General features: G+C 37.6%; 1 protein-coding gene across 3 annotated transcripts in view; it reads right to left on the bottom strand.

Annotated features, from left to right (window-relative positions):
• The window catches only part of NCKAP5 (NCK associated protein 5), a 254,198-nt gene that overhangs the window by 183,425 nt on the left and 49,468 nt on the right, over positions 1 to 21,305 (bottom strand). For all 3 annotated transcript variants that reach the window (XM_074910863.1, XM_074910864.1, XM_074910866.1), the window contains one exon: positions 16,238 to 16,371. In XM_074910863.1, coding sequence (XP_074766964.1) covers positions 16,238 to 16,371 — 134 coding nt within the window. The remainder of the gene's footprint in view (positions 1 to 16,237; positions 16,372 to 21,305) is intronic.

The raw sequence follows: 21,305 nt of genomic DNA, 5'->3' as shown, positions 1-21,305 counted from the left end.
AACATTAATCCCAATACTGCAGACATAAATTCCTGTTAGAATTATGTAAGAATATACAGACACTAAACAAGATGCTTAAAATAAAATGTATTCACATCTACTATATTTATGGGATCACAAAATCACTGGCCCACTTCAATTTAAGCATGATAGAATGAAATCACATCCTCAGAAGAATTAGTTATAGTCCTAATCCTTCATCTTTTAAATCCAGCCCTACCTCTCGGACTTCATATTGTTTAATCTGAAGAGTAAAGAGGACTGTCATTTAGTTCTCTGAACTCCACGATGATTAACCCTTCAAAATGAGAACATAATGCACACACTGAACATTCAAAGTGATTAAGAGACCGCATCTGACTCAGTATTTTTAACTAGAAATGCACCTAACCATGTAAGTCTTGCTAGACAACAGCAAATACACAGCAAATATGAGTCTCTCCTGGATGCAAGAATTATAATACTGGCCGTTCAGAAACTCAGCTGGGTGTTTGAAGTGAAAGAGAATCCAGATAAACAGAGACTGAAGGAAGAACAGGCAATTGAAGATACACAGGAATGGGTTCAGGACAGCAAGAGCAGACAGAGGACAGATCAGGAAGACGTGGGGGCACAGTGAATACCAAGGGTGTTGGGAATTTAGCCTGTCCTACCTGTAAGGGTATTGCTAAAGAAAGCCCAGGCATTTACTCTCAAACAAGTCACCTACAGATGCCTACAGGCATCTCGCTGGGTGCCAACTGTATTTCCTGGCAATATTCTCCTCCCATCAATAGTGTGCACCTAAATTCAATGTGAGGAAAAGAACCTGCTCTAGGAAGGTGACAGTAACATACATATAAGACCTGTGAACTTGGTAAGCCCCATCTAAAATACGTGTTCAGACCCCCTACCTTCAAGAAAAACTGTATTGCAACAGACACAGGAAAGAGGCTAAAAAAAAAGGGGCAACTTCAGTCTGGTAAAGCAAAATCTGGTGGGGACAGGAGTAGTCAATATGTTTTTATGAAATGAATCTGATAAAGGAACAAACATGCATAAACAGAGCAGTATTGTATGTACTATAAATAAGAGCAGTTCAGTACAGAACAGGCAGGCAACAGCAACAGTAGGACAGAACAATTATTCTACAGTGGGCTTGACTCAATTATGGAAGGATTATGTGCCATGATTGCTTCTGGCAAGATGGGGATGAAGCCTCTTGGCCTAATTTTAGACCCTAAAATTTATGGGCGATAAATACCTGACAAATAAGTAGTGCAAGTCAAGAAAACAGAAAGAGTGAGCTAAATTACCTGATTATAGTATGAATTACAAATTATCCTCCACCACATGCATGTTGTTTTGTATTTATAACTAGATTAATATCCACATTAAAATGCCAGATTATAGTAAATAAAGGTTCTGTGTCTTTTAGATTTAAAACATTATTAACTACTTAATAACCTTCATAAATTGGAGGGGGGGGGTGGGGGGGGTGTCTGAAGAACCTAGACGAAATAATGAAGCAGTGAGTTTTTCTCAGTGCATAGTATTTCATTTCATTAGAACTTCATCAATGCCAATACTGCTCCAGTAGCATATGTCAACCTAATGATAAAAGGTTATTTCACATTTTTATATGCTCCAGATGGCAATGATTCAGAAAGAATCTCACTCCTTATTCAGCAGGATTAGGAAACCTCTTACAACCACCTCAATTGACATTTCTCATCCTGCCAGAACTACAATGGATCATGATGCATGTGTTTCACATTGCAGTTGCCAGTATAATTGTCCTATTACAAACACGCTGATTGAGAAAATACATATAGTAGTGCAATAAACACTAAATATGTCACAAAATATGCAACAGAGGGTTCACAATGCAATGCAGGCAAGTCTGGAATGAGAAAATACTGCTCATTATTTCGCCATGCTATAAATTTCAGCAATTCAGTACATGAGTACAAGAGCTGAAGGAAACCCAGAATATTTAAAGTATTTTTACAACATGAATACTCACTGAAGTATGAAACTAGCAAAACCAGTGACCCATTATTCTTTCCTGTATACACTAAAATTGCATTCAACAAGTATTTCAGAAATGGATCCAATTGGCCTCTGTGAAACTCAAATATTTTTTAAAAAACGTAAGTTTTCCTCATTCTTTCTTTAACAGGTTTGACAGCAAATTCACACCAATATAATATACTCTCCCACTATTCACTAGTCTTAGACAAAATGAGCTCCTTTCTCTAGGAAGGGTTGAAACTAAAATATAAGAACGGAATTTGATAGACATTTGCCTGTTAAGGAAGACACTGGCAGCTGGATTGTCTTTTGGGGCTTTTTTCTCTTCAGTTTGAGAATACAAGCATAGTAGCAGCAGACATATACAGTACTTGAGAAGATTAAGAAATACTTTGTCTTGAACAGCATTCACATTCTCAGATACACTTGCATTTAACAAGCCAAGGGGAGGGATCTCCGCTGCAGACCACTTTTAACACAGATCCACTTTGATATACCATAATTTTAACTGTAACTTTGAAGTCAGTCAACTCCCTGGCTTTTAATCTACTGATTACCTTGCTCTGCCCTACCTGACTTTCAGAAAGTAGTATAGGTGGTCAGAATTTTCTTGTTTCTTACTGATTTTTCCAGTAAAAAGAAATATACAGAAAGGCTTACTGTTATTTGCTTATCATCTACACAGGATCTATACACGATTAGCTCTCTCATGGTTAGCAGATACAAGCTGGAAGGAATCTGCCAACTGAAGACAAATGGAGCACAGCAGTAAAACCACAATCAACTCAGTGCTTCTAAAAAAGGCTTTAGGATGAAGGATGAAACCTATAGCTAAAGACAGAAAAAGGTTACCTTCTCATCAGGTGAGACAGTATATCAACCCATGCCACATTCATTCAATTAATAGACTCAGCAGCTTGCAAACACCGATAAGGGAACTACAACTTAATGATCTAATCTGTATTCCTGGAGAATGAAAACTTAGTTCAAAACACAGTTTGCTTGGATTTCCAATGCAGGTACAACGTACCACAGGATGTGCTTTCTCTGCTATGTACTGACATGAAAAACTGTACAATTAAATCCCGCAACTGCAGAAGAACAAAAAGGACGATTAAAAACGCTTGTAGAAAAAGGTATGTCAAGTTCTAAAATGCAGCACAACCTCCTATGCCAAAGCAAGAGGCTACAGAAATCTCTGCTCTCTTGCAGTGTTAAGCCTCATCATCTCACATCTCTTCCTAACCATTTTTCTCATGACAAATGCAACTCTTCCTTGGCATGCCACTTTTCCTTCCTATCTGGAATGGTGGTGAAAACCAAGAAGAGTAAAATCCCTTATCTTGAAGAAAGCAATTGAACTGGGATTCAGTTACCATGAAATAGAATGATGCAAAAGAAAAATCTTCTCCAAGATACATGTAAACTAAGCATGTGTATCAACAACCTAAAATACTCAGTGTTCTCTATGATGTGACTTGCTCTGAACAGGATTTGTAGTTTCTCTACATCCTTTTGCACTATATCCTTGGTCATCTGATTGTCACAAGAGGAGCTCATTGTTTCATGCAACACAATATTCTATTGACATCCTTTGGATAATGTTTTCAGAATAACCTATCTGTAGTTATTATACTGCATGCTTGGAAGATAACGGATGCTTTCTGAAATACATATTTAATTAATGCTATTTAATATACAATTCATGTGTATTATTTGGGCTGTGCCCAATCCGTAAAATTTGAGATTATGAGGCAGGCACTACAGATGGAATTAAAACCATGTTACACTGAAACAATCATTCAAATCAATCTAAATTTTCTTACAATATCTGCAAATTGAAGCACACATTATGACCAAGGATAATCACATTAAGATTTTTGGCAATGCTTTACAATAAAAGCTATCTGAAACCGTAGACAGTAATTGTCACTAAATTGTAACAGAATCCCTATGGAGTTAGGAATTATAACCATATTACTCATATAAGTTCAGCATGATTAATGACGCTGCAAAAAATATCAAGATTGGAGGCAATAAACCCCTTACAGGCAAAGCCCACAGTAATTACTTAGGTCTGTTCCTGCTGTAAGTTAGATATAGTCAGCTCCCATTGTTTCATGTTTTGTGCAGTCATCTGGCACCTTTCAGGAGCTGGCGAGGATCTGGCCCATCGATTTTCCTTATTTATTTGAATAGTTTGAATCATGTCAGAAGACTTAAAACTGTAGTATTTGTCCTTCAACTCTCTCACGCTTAGGAAGGGAAATGCCCATTCCTATCCAGGGGAGAGTCCCTCTGCTAGGTCTAGATCCAAACTCAGTGAGAATCCTGAACCTTCCCTTCAAACAGGATGGAAGAAAGACCTCTCAGCTGTCCTTACTGATACTGATGGACTAAAACCAAGCATCTTTTCTTTTTTAAAACCCATTTTTCCTCTAAGCAAGTTCCATTACATATATCAAGAAAATGCACAAGCAACATCCATGCAGCTGAAAGAAACTTCTTATGTCTTCAGGGCATAAATCCCTGAGGATCCACCTGTAGAGTGTCTAGCAAAATGTAGTATCGGAAGATAATTAGAAGAACTAGGTCTATAAGCCTACACAAGAAAAACAAATCCTATCCTGTTCTCTTAATGCTTATCATATACTCCAAGAACCAAAACTACAAAATAGTTTGCACCTAATATAATAGCTTTTTGGCTTTAAACATACCTGCTGCAACTTTTAATCATCCTATTTGAAATGTGCTCATAGAGGAAAACACACACTCAAAATAATTTGATAAAAGAAAAAGATTAAAACTAAATTTTTAAGTTGCCTTGTCCAATTTTGAGCACTGACAAACAAATGAACTGCAGCATGGCCTGTTACATTAGAACAATACTATGGAATAATTAGAAGTTCTAAGATAAAATTAAAATTACCATAATAATTCTCCTGTGAAACAATCCAATCTATGCAGACTACAAATTGCTATTAGGTTGAAAAAAATATATTACCACCTCAAGTCAGGCAGACAAATCCTTCTATTTCCATTAGTTAGGGCAGGTACTTAAGAGGTTATGCAGATCAGGATGACACACTGATTATATTTACAAATTATCTATTGGTCACATTTAAAGACCAGCTCTTTACTTGCACACCAGCATTAGAAAGCCAGCTATGCAAACTGTGAGTAAAGATACAATTCTACAACAGTTTCTCACTGATAAGAGCAAAAGTCCCAACCTATAGGGCCCACCTTCAGACCCAACAGGCAGTATCAAGTCAGGGACATCTTTGTGGCTGTTTTCTTATACTGTTCCCTGTACCATTTCCTTTAGAGTACTTCAGAGAAAGCTCTTTTCTCCTCCCTGCCTCATACACACATGAAAAACAAAAACTTGCTTTGAAATCTAGACAAGACAAAGGATACCCCTATTATTCTACTCAGAGAGACTATTATTCTACTCAGAGAGATAACATTCAGGATTTCATGTTCTTATCCTCTGTACCACAAGTCTGTACTATTTAAGGTACCAAACCCCTCAAAGGTACCTGAGGCACTCCTTTCCTTCTGCCCTTAATGAGAGCAGAATACACACCAGTATCTTAAAAAGACTGAGCATTTCTCTGGATCAGATTTTAATTGCTTGCAATTAGAACGGGAGTGTAGGCTCCTTGTTTCAGTTTGTTGTAAAATTGTAAAGGTAAAACTTAGACTCAGTCAACCAATGACCCTTTGAAGATTCCAATCATGCTCATAAAAGAGAACTATCACTATCAAGATCATTTGGTTTTATGTCAGCTTTTTAATCATAGTATTCCCTCATGGTTTAATTTGCTCAGTACCTACCACCATCAACCTGAATACACACCACTGCCCATTAATGATACATTTACAGTTTATAACACAAGGTTTATAGTACAGGAACATTATTAATACAAGTCACCTAAAGCATCTGCCAGAAAAACAACCACAAAAATCATGATCATAAACTCACAATTCTCTCTGATCCATCAGTAAGGAGAAACGGTCTATAATCTGCAAATCACGTATCAGATATGGCTTCTAAGTACAAGTTTACAATCATATGACAAAAGGAACCACATGTGTGATGGGATCAGTAAATTAAAATGGGATAAATCCATGTTACCAGAGTGGTGACTTAAATCTAATCATAGTATTAGTCTTAGTCTTAACTAACATTATACATACTGATTTTAAAAATGTGTGTCTTTTCGACCCACCAAGAGAACTGCTCACTTTGAAGAAATTAGTCTCGAAGTGTGGATAGCTCATGTCTGCCTGGCATGAGCATACGTAAGACTGCCAGTTGTAAAAGGCACATGCAACTGAGGTTTCAAAATTTTCCCGTTATTTCCATTTCATACCCTCTCCCTTCCCAAGAAGGCATAATTAATAAAAAGTGCCATTGTACAACATTACAGGGAAAGAGAAGACTTTAAAAAGAGACTGAGTCATTGTGTTGGTGTAGAAAACAGCTCTGGTAGACAATCCTGTAGCTCAAACCAGACTGATGCTTTTAAAAAGAGTTTTTAATTTACCACAGTCATCCATAACAGACAGTAAGGAAACATCTGTTCTTTGCCAGCTTTCTCTTGCCTTTTCTCCTTATCCAGTTTAACTTTTCCAATCATTTTACTGGGACATAATTCCCTTTACACAGATCTCTGAATTTCTGAGTTCAAAGATGTAAATGACAGATCTCTGGATTACTGGGTTCAAAGATGTAAATGACAATGCTGTTTCAAAGGTGACTCTGTAGTATATTCTTCTGTAAGGATTCAGGATCTTTATCACTGCATTGTCCTTCTCTCACAGGTACTCCCTACATTTCCTTTTTAATATTCTTTTGTAACATAGATATTATGAAATTAAGATAATCTTTTTAAAAGACAAAGGTACATATACAATCTGAAGTGAAGAATTTTTCCATGTTCAGAAGGATGGATCTGGGTTTTACATGAATAAACTAAACTTTGAAGACTTCTATCCCACCAAAATTAAAAAGAAAACTCTCTTATTTGCTTTAATAGGAAACATGGCAGAAAGAATTACTGATATTTTAAAATGCACTTAGTTATATGAAAGGCCTTCTTTTTTAGAAATGAGAATTTTAAGATTATGGGGAGCCATTACTATATGCTTCTTTGAAGTATGTCAAGAGGAAAGTCCATTAATGAGGAGAGTAGTATATAGAATTGACAAAATTAGGTGGTCTTATAAGCAAAGGTGATCTTGCATTTTAATATTTTTGAAGTACACGTGAACTTTCAACACATACAAAAGTGATTTACAGTTTTATGATTGCAAACTAGACTGAAGTTGTCACCATTACATATGTTGCTTGTTATCATATTTTCTGCAAAACATTGTAAAATTATTCTAATACATTTGGTTGGAAGGAGTCCCCAATGGGTCAAGTAAGGGATTAACCTCACATCGGAGGACATGGTAATATCACAATATTTTGCCATCAGGAAAAAGTTTCCAAAGCAGATCATCTGCAGCTGCCACTAAGGATGTAGCATCTGATTCTAGCCATGTTCTAACTCCAAAAGCACCTCAAGAAAGACACAGCAGACCATTGTTAATCACAGCAGTTCTTCTCTGAGTATATCAAATTTAACAAAAAAACTCTTCCTGGAAGAGTTTCCCAGGAGCTACTTATTACAGCACAGGCAACTGAACTGAGCACTGGGACCATAATTGTTTAGTCTTCTTCATGAAGACTATTGTGGAACTGCATCTAAATTTTATTAACAACAAATCGGTCTAATCTTCCGTGCACAATGTGTTAGTTATATATAAGTAAATAGCACTCCTTTGGGACTTCACTCATTCTTCACCTGCCTGCACATATAATTGTCAGTGGTTGTTTGACTACAGTTGGTGCCTGTGAGAATGATGAACAAAACCTGCCTGAATCTGCTTATTTAATTCTTTAACTGGTTACCTTTCACATTTTATCTTGTGATCTCAGATCTTCCTTGTCAGTCTTTATTGGTGTATGTATGCTATTATTTTCCTTTAGGGAAGACTGAGACAGAACAGCTGTTAAACACTCCTGCTTTCTCATCTATTTTATGCCCTTCTACCCTCCTACCTTCCAGATGAATTTCTGCCTAAAACGACTTTCCATCCTTTTATAATCTTTTTTAAAATGCCTTAGTTTTATATAAATATATATATATATATGTCATATCTCCAAATAAAAAGGTGACCTAAGTATGAAGCAGTTTGGTCTTTCACATAGGGGGGAAATCATGGCAAACTATGAAGAAAAAGTTGTGACAATCTTCCAGTGTAATCAGGGCAGGTTCTTTCCCAAAAAATGGCTCAGAATTAAGAACATAATGTTAAAATAAAACATTTTAAAATGTGTTCTTTCATACCACAGCTAATTAATATCAAACAGCTTGACTTAAAGTAAAAAATAAAGGAAAACAAATTACTTTCTGTTGATCTTTGCAGATCTTTTTCTGGCAGATCTGCTGATCCTTCTGCTGGTCCTTGGAATTAAGGTATCTATCATGTCTAGCAAAGGAATCTTTTTATTAAAGCAATGTGTTGGTTTTCAATAGTCTCTTTACCTTACATGGCATCAAGGAATTACAAATAGCACATGACACAGCTGTGACTTTCCTGATTTCCCACGTTCAAAAGAAACCAAACTATGGCAAGTTCACAAGAAAGAAACAGTCAGTATTTTATATTTGCATGTTCCAGTGCTATTTTTAAAATACATCTGTAAGAACAGCAAACCAGCAATAAGAAACAGAAGTCCTCCTGACAACCACAGCTCCTGTCTACCTTGGAAATGTCTTACCATACATGACTGCACAGCTCTTAGGCAACAACATTACTCAGGAATAGAACATAGCTATATCAGCACTGTCCTTTCATAAATCTAAGCATGTTTTACAATGGAGAATTATCTGTAGCTAGAAATACCTTCAAAAATATACCTATTATTGTGCAAAATAAAATGCACAGAGCTGTGAACTTCAACAAGTACAGGATTTCACAGTACATAAACATCAAACACAAACCTCAATCTCTTTAAACAGCAAGGGAGTCTGCAATCTCACCAAAATGAGGTTTTCACTGTCCTCCAACATAAAAGGGTCTGTAAACCCAGCCACTACATCCGCACAGGAATCCCTGCTTTTACTCTCAAGCACAATATGATTTGGTACATGCTTCCAGGAACTTCCTTCAACATTAGTGGGGATCTCTCACTTTGGGAAAGAAACAGCCATGTAACAAGAGAGATGATGGATAAATAGCACACACTATCTAATATAGATAGGTGCTGCTTGGTCAGGACCATGGTATGGGAGTGCAGAGAATATTCAAACCACATTGCTATTACAAAAATATAGGCTATGCGTGGACCTGTATATGGTAACCTACTATTAAGTTGTGGTGAAAGTGTCGATATATTGTTTTTGTTAGGCTCTGTCTTGTATGTTTGAAAAAACAGGGTAAACCAAAGGATTAAACTGTAACCTAGTACTACTTTGGTGCTAATCTATTACATTATGCAAAGGAAAAAAAACACTATATCCTATTAAATTGTAGTGCTAGCTAGAACAGAGGAAGCAGAGTATTATTTCATGCTCTGATAAATCAGTAAAAGGCAATAGATGCAACCTTCCAGAAACACAAGTATGACGCACACTGTCAGCATATAAATAAATACAAACCAAACCCCGGATTTTTTGAGCACACAGATAGACATGTTTTTTGTCTGCGGAAGACAAAAATTACCTATTTCCCTGGACTCCCTGAAAGAAGCTTTCAGCAAATAAGAACTGCCATGAAACACCACCACATGATTTACTAGTGCATCGGGGTACTGAAATAGGGCTGCCTCTTAATGTAGCTTCAGCGCCTGAAGAGTCCACAAAAGATCAGGAACTGCATGTACCTCTACGTGCATCTTTAATAATGCCTGAAGCAAAGCAATCCACTGCTCTCTAAAAGTGTTACATAAGTCAATATACGTCATGCAATATTGTCTGCTATAACTTCTGGTCCTTGCATGACTTCTGTGTTTTGAGTTTACGCGGGTTCTTCCATTCTCTGCAGTCACTCTGACCTCACTGCTTTTGTTCCTCCGCAATGTCCGTATGAAAATATGTATTTCAACCTGATGGTTTGTAATGTGAGAATGAGAATGAATTGTAGTGTTTGAAGAAAACTGAGGTAACACTTTCATTGAAGATAGTTTTCACGTGTATGCACTTTCAATACCACCGTATTCATACACAGAGAAGAAGAGTCAAAAAAATGAAGTCTGGTGTAAAAAGCTGTAAAATTCCTTTCTTGCATCTTGTTGGTCAAACAGGAAACCAGCATATTTAGTTAAAAGTAGCCTGTGAACTGAGTGGGGTCAAACTTCATATACAACTTGGGGCAACCTTCTCTTTGGGCTTAACTTCATGGGTTTAGTAAAACCACTCCTTTATTTTCTTCCAGATGAAAACTATTCACACAAGAGCTCCTTGATCTTACTTAAAATAGTGCTTGACACTTCTGAGCAACGATTACAGATGAAATACGTATCTAAGTGTCGTACATGCACATAAATAAAAATACTAATATACTCACCCCATCAGTGTTAATCTAAGAGAAACTTCATCCTTTTACTCTGTCAATTCTAATCAAAAGACAAGATCGATATCATAAGCATTAGGTCAAAGCCCTAGTAAAACAGCATTCACTCCACATCTTCAGGCTCAGCAAGTGTAGCCCAGAGCTAAGCCATCCTCCAGTGAAAGGAGTCTGCCCAGCGCACCGAGAGCGGCAGCTCCAGAACTGGTGCCTGTGAAACAGCCGGCAGCCTCACCTCCCCTAGAGCACACCCGGGACAGGCCCCGGCAATCTAGGACCCCAGTGGGAGGGCCCCCAAGGCTGGAGCAGGGGAAGAGCGTGAGGAGGAAGGAGCAGAGACAAAGTGTTTCAAACTGATCGCAGCAGCTCCCCCCTACCCTGCCGCCCACTGTGTTGCTCTGGGGAGGAGGCAGAAGAGTTGGGAATGAAGAAATGAAGTTAAGCCTGAGAGAAAGGGAGAGGTGGGAGAAGGTATTATTAATTTTGTCTTTGTTTCTCACTATCGTAAACTATTTATAATTGGCAATAAATTAAATTCATCTTCCCCGAGTCTGCCTTCCTCTTGATGGTAACTGGTGAGTGATTTCCCTGTCCTTATCTTGACCCATGAGATTTCTTCATATTTTCTTCCCCTGTCCTGTCAAGGAGGTGGAGGGAGAGAGCGGCTGGGTGAGCACCTGGCAGGCAGTCAAGGTCAACCCACCACAATGTGTCTGAAGTTGGGCATCTTATAGTCAGCAACAAGGCAGACAGCACGTGTACAAGTGACATACACACCAGACATGGACCGCTTTCAAGTTGTGTTTCATACTTATTCACTAGCATTCTTTGTAACATTTCACACAGCCACATCTAATAAAATCTGGTGGTATCTAAAAACACAGGGCAGGACAACAAGGTCAGAGATATAAACTCTACCCTTGTGACAATCTGCCTCCCCCCATAACCCTACACACAGGCCACTCAGGGAGGATGATAAGACATTACTGCAGAACCACACAAAAAAGAAGAGAAAAACTGTAGACAGCTCCTTCTGTAATCTTCTTCTGAGACAAGGAGTGATTGCCACATAGTATTTTATTCATCCCTGCTATGACAAAAGCAAAGGAATACCATCAACGGCTGCCAGGAGAGCATTTTAATCTCCTCAGAAACTAGATTAAAATGTTATTAATGGTTTAAATTGGCATTCAATGGGCATTAGACAAACTGACTGACCACAGGGGCTCCTGAGTCACTGGTTTATACTTTTTGGGCACAGTCTCTGTTGTATGTGGATTACCAGTCACGGCAGTAAGGTCACTGAAGTGCAAGCAGGTGGTGACCTCTAGATCAAGCAGATGTGATAGCGTTAGAAATGACAATGTGTGATGAGGCAACATCAACATGCAGATACAATGCAAAAAATCTCTTTATCATAGCTGCTAGGAAAACAGATATCATTTCCACTCAGTTGCTGACAAGGCAGAACGGAGCAAGGGCAATTAACAATAATTGGAGAAAACCACGTAGGATGTGCTTAAACCAACAGCCACACAGTCCTTTTATGCGAAGTGTTATCAGATTTGCAGTAGTCATTTTTCCCCTTGTCAGAAGTGACAGGCTTAACCCTATGGTCAACATTAATGTGAGGGGAATGCTGAAATACAATCTAATGAGAATTGCACTCATCCTATTCACAGGACCCTGGCAGATCAAACAAGGACCATTTCCTACTCTTCCAATAACATCCATTCTTAAAAGCCTGAGGCAATTTTCCAGTCACAGACATTGATACCTATAAACAACATCATCTTAACCGAAAGAATTTTTGAAATTTACCCAAAGGGGATTTTAAGATTTGATACTAGCCTCTTCAATTACTGTTTACAGATCTACTTTACAATAGTGTGTTTATTGAACTTGTTTCGTTTAGACCAAAATAGTAATGAAAATAACTTAAGTAACGCTACCTCTTTTACTGCTTTAACATTTAATCCCAGTCTGGAGTCACATGTACTGTATGCACTCAACTGACAACAATTTCTATTGCTTACTGATGATGTACAGCAGAGAAATGCAATCAATTTATATTGTGTGTATTACTGTGCTTTTTAGAGTGATACTATAAATCACACCTACTGCTTTGGCCTGTGCTGTTGCATTTCTGTTCCTACTGTTGCAGGAAGATGCTGAAAGTAGGAAAAGCACAGCAGAAACCAAGAACAAGGAAGTACATGAGACACAGTGTATTTTCTTCTCTAATGTCCAAGTTATAAGAAGTTCAAGGAGGAACTAATGTTAAACTGTGAGCAAATAAAAAAGCCACCCCAAAACGAACAAACAGAAAACAAAAAAAAAAAGAATTAACCTCATTTCTTCCAAAGCTGGATAAAGAGACAGCAGGCATGATGCTAACCTAAATGGTGACCTGCCTGTATACACATGACAGATGCCAACAATCAAAATGGGAAAGTCAGACTGCAGGACACTGTCTTGGAAGAAATTGGGCTGACAGGTATTTATAGGGTTAGTCTTTGTGCATTTGAGCAACATTCACCTATACGTTGTCATGCCAAAAAGGGCCCTATAGAATTTAACAGAACAGCTGCAGCAAAGCAACAGATCTCAGTGGTTTTGAGATAGAAAACATCAAGGACTTCACCTCAAGGTGAGATTATACTAAGGCAATGCAAAAATAACTGTATCCAACTACAGTGTAAAATTCTAGCTTTAGCATTAAACGGTTTTCCTCCAGGATCTTTCCATATATATTCACCTCCAATAAAATTAGGAAACAAATTAAAAACTACATGGATACACCATACACCACAGTACAATTTTGGAAATTTGGTTTTAAACGCCCTGTCTCCTTCTACAGCAACTGTCACATATTTATCAAACTAACCACTGTGTCATTTTAAGGCTCTGGCAGATTTATACAAATGTTAAGAAAGAGAACTTCGATTTATTTCAGACTCCTAGCCTGGAATATTGCTTACTTGGTAAGAACAGAAACGTCAATCAATAAAAAACCTCCTTGCCTTCTGAACTCCTCAATCTCAAACTATATGCTTATATGCTTATATGACAGATTAAAGTTTTCATACAATTTCAGATAGGAATAGGCAGCTTTCCTCCCCTGATTACAAAGGTCGGCTTACAGCTTTCCACAAACTATCACATTTCATTCTTTCAAAGATGCAGAGAAAATATTTTGAGATGCAAAGAAACATCCTCCAAATCACAGTTTAACCTACTGCAGTACATGTCTATGTAGGAATGTCTATGTAAATCCATTTGGTTCAGGAATTACACAAATTTAAATGAATTATGCTACAATGTATGTTCTTATTTCAGTCTATCTGCATCTTAAAGTCAGAACATTTGGGCCCAAATGTTCCAGACATTTTCTTCCAAAGTATCTCCAATTTGCCTGATTTTAACATCTGCTCCCATCATCACCTGTCTCATCCCAATTAACTGTCTGAAATTGAGAAAAAATCTCAAAGCCTTCAAACAGTACAGAATGTCTAAGCAGCACAAGATTATCCAGTTGCCAGTTTCATTATTTGTTCAAGCAGGGTAAGAAAAAATACATTAATTTAGGGAGAAAGTCTGTTTGTGTAAGCAAATACCTTAATATTCTACTAAACATAAGAAAAAATAACCTCTAATATTCATCATAACAAACATAATGTTTTAAAAGCAAATGAAGTATTTAAGCGATGCATTCTCTTCCTAGTATCTGGTCTACACTAAAATAAAATTATAGCCCTATGAAGCCAATGGCAGTTTTCATCATTGGAAGTAACAGGGCCAACCAAGGCACCATTAATGAAAAGTGATATTTAAGTCTGCCTTCAAACAGTATAGCTAACGTGGAGACAGCCTTAAAAAGAACATAATACTGATTTAGATGGCATTCACCTTTATCTAAATCAGAGGTTCAAAAATAGAGACAAACAACTTCAATCCAAAGAACTTGCATCTCTCTGCTTCTTGATAGATCAGAGCAAGCTAGACTGCAGATAGTAATGGGAGAAAAAGAATGCATTAATTTGAAGATAGTGGACTTCAGGGAGCCTAACTAATAAAATAGTTATTCTTTTCAGAAACAGCGTAGAAGTGAATCAGACTACTGCACTTTCACAGGAATAATGAAGAGTTATCCTGGAAAGATGTGAACATGCAACAGTTAAAATGTTACCAAGTTACTGGGTGCATTACTCCTCCCCTCACCCCTTCTTTTCTTAATCATGACTCCATTATTTTCAAAGTTTATTTCAAAGGCTTCTAGTTATTGTAACAGAAATACTGTTCTGAAATCAGGACCTCAGGAAATGCTTCCATAAACAAAGATTAATATGTAATAGAGCAAAATATTCTAAGTAAGAATACTCATAGGGTAGATTTATTCTGTATATATTACTCAGGAAGTCTCATCAGAATACGTAAAAATTGAAACCAAAGGATATAGAACAACAGAAAACTAAGAAAGAAATATCCTCAGCATTTTTAGCAAAAGAATTTCAAACTTATCTGAACACTTTGATAGTTTTTTTTAAAATCTGAAAAACATTAATGGAGATTTTTCAAAAACAAAATAACAGATCAGAACAAATTTTATTATTGCTATTAACAGCTTTTGCAGCGTTGCCTAGAAACCCAATTTCAGATCAGAGGAGCAGCATGGCAGACACTGAGGAAAAAAAAACCACACAAAAATGCCCAACACAGAAAACCCTAAAAACCTGAACACAAATAATGAAAGAAAACACACCCCCCACACCCCCCCCCAGCTTGTTTTCACCATATTAAACTGAACTTAAACTTTTCAACAATTCAGGGGCCTGAGGGATACACTCAGTTATTAATTAATTATTTAATTAAAATCATTAACACTGAGTTAATATTCAGTCTTGAAAAAAAATATAAAACATAAAATTCCATTGTCTTTTTTGATTTAGTTTTGATTTGTTTCTGTACATGTGACAAAAACAATAAAAAATTCTCTTTGATGTACAAAATCTCCTCATGCATCATGAAAGCAACAAATAACTCAAATCCCTACTGTCGTCATATAGATGAATAATTTGTCTTAAATCCCAGTTCTAAAATGGTTTCCTTGTAAGTGTTGCTCTGTTCTAGCACAAAGCTCTGGTCCAGTCAATGCAGGAAGAGATTCGAAGCATGTCCAAGTAGGATAATTACCCAGATAGTAAAAGGCATCATTTTTCTTTTCCTTTATTCAGATTGATCAAACACATGCTTGTTGGTTAACAGAAACAACCAGCCAAATATTGATTTAACAATGACATACACTTTCTGAGAAGTGAAGACCTATACTTAGAAAATTATTGGGAATTCTAACAAATGTAAATCTCTAGAAAGAAAAATTTTCACCATTCCACAGAATGATGGCATGAGCTTTTTCATTTTTACAGGATGCTAACAATCACTTAGTTAAAAGCCCCTTACACGTTTAAAGAATTTCAGCAGGAGAGCAGCTTTTGCCTTAGATTCCATCCATTCAAGTTATCAACAGCTTTGATCAACCTTTTTGCACCAAAGTATGTTCTTCGAGTATTTTGAACAGTTTACTTATGCAACTTACCTGGAAAACTGTTCTTGCAGCCCACGCATCTGAGCTCTGCTACGCTCTGACTCCAGTGTCACCTCCCGTAATCTTTTTTCACTCTCAAGTCTTAAATGTCTTTCTTCCTCCAACTCATGTATCAGCTTCTCACGCTGAAAGACCATAAAAAGTTATTTATTAATTGTACATATAAAACATATTTTTAGAAAAAAATTAAGATTTAATTTGGGAAAAATCATAAAACAATCAAAATAATGAGCCTAACTATCCAGTGCCATCAATTTTTGTATAGCAATGTTCCAGAGAATAACAAACCAGAGGTGGAAAGCCCTTCGGAATATCCCCATCATGTTGAGCTTCTCTTACTCAGCCCAGACTCACTGAAGTCAGCATATTTAAAAACAAACACCCACCCTCTCCTTCTAAGCTCTTTTTCTTCAACTCTCCACTCAAAATAACTGTAAAACATTGTATTTGAGACCCGTGATCTATCTTGCTTGAATGCAGACACAGGAAACATGAAACAAGTCAAGAGGACAACTTGTCACCCATCCCTTAAAGTTTCAATCTCATGATCAGAGAAGGACCTGATTCTGTAGCCACTGTTTTTCTTGTTTAGGCTGACAGCAGGATCCCTATCAGTAGGACAGAGTCTATTTGCATCTATTTGCTGAACCACTATTGCAAATAATATGTTTTTAAAAACAATCCCAATGAAACAAATATGAAAGCAATAAAAATGTAATAATTTTACTAATAGTTCTCAAAGGCAAATAGCTTATGGTTGTTGCTAATTCTTAAAACATACGGCCAAAAAACCCAACCCAAACCATACTGCGCTACCTGGATAAATCTACATGTTGTGGCCTAATGTTGGTTTTGGTTTTTTTTTAAAAGGAAGAACATCATATAAGAAGTAACCAAATTATTTCAAAACTCTACTTTAAAAGGAGCTAATTTAGGAGGAGCAGGAGAAGGAACTGAAAAGTTATAAAAAATGGTACTGGAATTTTAAAAAGTATACACAGCCTTTTCCATGTGACCCTGTTAAATGGAAATGAAATGAAAGTAGATTTTCCCTTGTGAATTTAAACGAGATAATAAATCAATAAAAAAAAAAAAACAAGCAATTTGCGTGGTACTACATTATACTCCCTCAGCAAAAGGGTTCCAATGTCAGTTGTCTAAGGAAAGGTTAAGTCACTGTAAAGCTACAGTGAGTTCACCACCTGTATGCTTTTGAAAAATCTCTGTGCCCATGGTGCAGTGCGATTTGTAGTCTGTCAGACAGTCTGACGTAGTGCCATTGCTGACCTAAATTTTCATGACATACCTGCAAAAATTTATCTAGAAATTATACATACAGTTTCATTAGAAAATAACAAAGGTATCTTAGTGTTAAGCTGTTAAATGGGAGAGACATTATTTGTACAAGTCTCACTGCTATAAATCTTACTGGATAATAATTTACAATAGCAGTAACCAAGGGACCAAAAATATGAACATTACCAAGTGTCTTCAAGGCAGTGATAAATAAGCAGATGCCACAAAGGGAGGCTGCAAAGGATTAAATGAAATATCTGTACAATTGTGAAAAAACGGGCAGAATTGTTCAGAAAACAGAGGGCTTCTGTTTAGTTGGTCATATGTAATATCTGGAAAATGGGAAACAGCAAAACAAGAAAAAAATTACTGTAAAGTAAATACACTGTTGTAACTAAATTATCTAATTATTGTCCTTACTGTTATGTAACCATGTTCTGCTGGTTTCTGCCCAACTAAGAGCAGAGAGTGCTCAGCCCCAGGCAGAAGATCCACAGCAGCCATACAGGGTATGGCTCACGAAGGATAACTCTGGCTAATGATACGGGAAGAACATTCAAAGCAGCAAGTACTTCTCCGGCTTAGATCCCATCAATGCTAGCTTCAAAATTATACTGTTCCAGAGGCCCTTGCTGAATACTGTTAGCATCTTCTCATATAGAAGCATTTCACTGCTGCTAATGAGACATCTAGAGCTTCCAGAGGGTCAGAGAGTAGCAAAAATGACAAAAGAAATACGTAGTTACCACCCAAGGCTTAACACAAACTTTCAGAAGATACTGGTGTCTACAGAAATTTGGCTTAAAACTAAATATGTGACTGTCCCTAGAGTAACTGATAAGCCACCTTGGAGGAAAATCAGGTGCTGCTATGAAACCCTGAGTGCCCAAGCTGACTCAAAGCAACAGGCTGTGCCTGAGCTATCTGGTGCATTAACAGCTTAATTGTGATAATGGATTGAAGTTCAGCCATGCCTTTAACACTCATTCAGTGTCATTACTGCCACAGTGATCTTACTCTGATACAGCAACTATCTCTGTACGTCTGCTATGCTGCTGACCATCCTCCGGTCCTCACATAAACCTTCTTTCCACATTAAGTATTGATACAAAGCCAGATCTCCATGGGAGGGAAGAAACAAAATGTGACACTTGACAAAGCAGATGAGTATCCTCTTCTCCACCTCACTGCCACGATGTTTTGCAGGTTGCATAGAGCTCCTCTGACTATCCTGCAGAATGAGTGTGCCGTATCTACGTGCATGGCTGTGCTGCTGCTAATCACAAATCCACATTTTCTAGTACAGCATTGAATATACAGCAGAGATTCACAAATCCAAACTTTCCCCTACAGGTCAAATAGCTGTATAAGTTATTTCTAGGTTTCATTTACCTCTCACTGATAGGTCAGAGAATGTTGTTACGATTTAATCCTTCTATTCACGTGAAGTCTGTATTATCATCCTACACAAAAAGATCTGCACATCCACATGGAAAATCTTTGTTTTAGTTTTTTAAAAAGCGATGGACCTAGGAATTATCTTAAGAAAAGTACCTATAAACCAACAAGAAATTCACATTACAAGAACAATGTTACAGGAATGAAACGTCTACACATTAGGAACTTCTGGAATGCATTAAATGTCCAATTCCAATTCAATCACTTCATGGGCAAGCATTACAGCACAGTATTAGATATATGACCACATACTGTTGCTGTACAAAACATATGCTCTTTTCAGGGTGAGGGATGAACAAGTCACAAGGCTACAAGACCAAAACCAAAAGCACTAACCTATGGCCTTGAAATTCTGGGTTCTCTTCCCAGCTACCAAAAATTTTTTGTATGAATGGGGGGAGAAGACTGCCCACAGAATAGCTGCACAGCAGCAACACCATCAGCCTTCATTTTTGTGCTTTTTCACAAGAATTTATTGGCAACCTTGAGACACTTCTGCCATTTCTTGCAGGGAGAAATCAGATCTGCTTTCAGCCAGATCACAGACATTAAATACTGTAGAGGTGGAGGGAAAAAAGGAGTAAGAGACCACCCACACTTGGAAAGTTTTCAGTCTCTAGGACACAAAAGACTCATGTATACTACACACAGAAAGTAGCTCCCAGCAGTAGCGATCTTATCTACAAGAAAAGAGAACTACATTTTTATTCAAACCCAGAAAAACCATAATGAAGTGTCAAAAGAGAGAAGTGAGCCTAATATACAGAAAGGCCAGGATTAAACAGATCTCTTTTTTTGTCTCCTGGAAGCCCATAACATATCCCTGAAGTCTCCAGCAATTTTGCGTTGTCATAACCCCCTTTATAAGCTCTTCTGTGCTAACCCCACTTTATTCCTGTGTAAAATAAAGGTGTGTGAAACGAAATGAACTAGCCAGAGATAGTTCAAGGTTTTATAGTGAATATAAGCTTACTGTAAAGGGATACAATTAGCATGCCATGTGAAGAAAAGGTTAAAAGAAGAAAGTATCATGTGAAATGCATCAGTATGTTTTAACAGCAGGAAAATCACTGCCATCTTCCAATCAAGTTATATGTGTTCCCACTTGCCAATTCCTCCTTAATTGCAGTTTCTTCCCCCCATAAGCTCTGCTCAAACTATTTTTCACTGCTTCCTTTTCTTGCCTTCTGCAGCACAGCTATAACCTTCTCCTCTCAGAAGTGTAACCCTTACTTCACTCTTGCTTCCCTTTTTCAGTCTCTCCAGATAGCCTGACTTTCATCATATCACCTTGTCAAATTTCTGATAACTTTCCAAATATGCAAAAATTTTATGTGAACAAAGTAGAGTGAAAGACAGGGTTAGCAAACTCCACCAATACTTTCGTGCAAGTACTGGAATATTTTAACACTTGAACAAATACTGTTTGCAATTATTTTTTCATGAACATTTCAGCAATCAAGTTTCCCTAGCTGCTCGTTATGCGCGTGAGCCAGCATTTGCACTTCGAGTTCCTTTTTGTGTAGCTATAGAAATGTTCGTGTCAAAATGTTTCATTCCTCATCCAGTCAGGGACATGTACCACACATTAACTTGTCTTCTCAAAGTTAAGGAAGAAATCCAATTTGAGATACTCATGATCAAAACAAAACGCATGAAAACTATTTATGGCTAGACTGAAAATAGCACATGTACTTGACAGAAAAATTCAGATCGCTCCTCAGCACTCCATGAAGAGATGAAGAGACCAAGAGACAATGCTTATTTTCAGAGTTACTGGTTAATAGCAGTGCTTGGTCTAAGGAATGACCCAGTGCAGGCATGTGGCAAGTGTCTCCTAAGGATGCTCTGCCATTTATGTCTCCTTTAATTCCCTTGGGATGTGTCACAAACGTCAGCACCTGGTTCCTTCACGTTCTACCAAACTGCAAACGTCCCCTCTCGAGTGACGCCTGACACTGCGACAGCCAGCAGAAAAAACACAGAAGTGACAAAACATGAAAGTGGATGTGGCAGGTGGCAGCCACGGGAGGCAGATGGCGGTGCGTGGTGCTGCGAGGCCTGGAGCCACACAACAGGACCTACACTCTGGCCTAACACGCAGAGTGAACAGGTAGCACCCTAAAGTTTTGTACAGAAAGGCTGGCTTCTTACCTCTTTTTCTCTTCTGGGCTATTTCACTGTCAACTTTATATTTAGACATGGATGACACTCAAGCCTTCCAAGTCAGGGACTTGCAGTTTAAGTCCTTTACCTGCCACTGCAAATAAAATCAGCAGATGTCTTGTCTGAATGGCAGGACCAA

This window comes from Athene noctua, chromosome 7 (genome assembly GCF_965140245.1).
Source record: "Athene noctua chromosome 7, bAthNoc1.hap1.1, whole genome shotgun sequence".
NCBI classification, from domain to species: Eukaryota; Metazoa; Chordata; class Aves; order Strigiformes; family Strigidae; genus Athene; species Athene noctua.
This window is presented reverse-complemented; position numbering and strand designations above follow the sequence as displayed.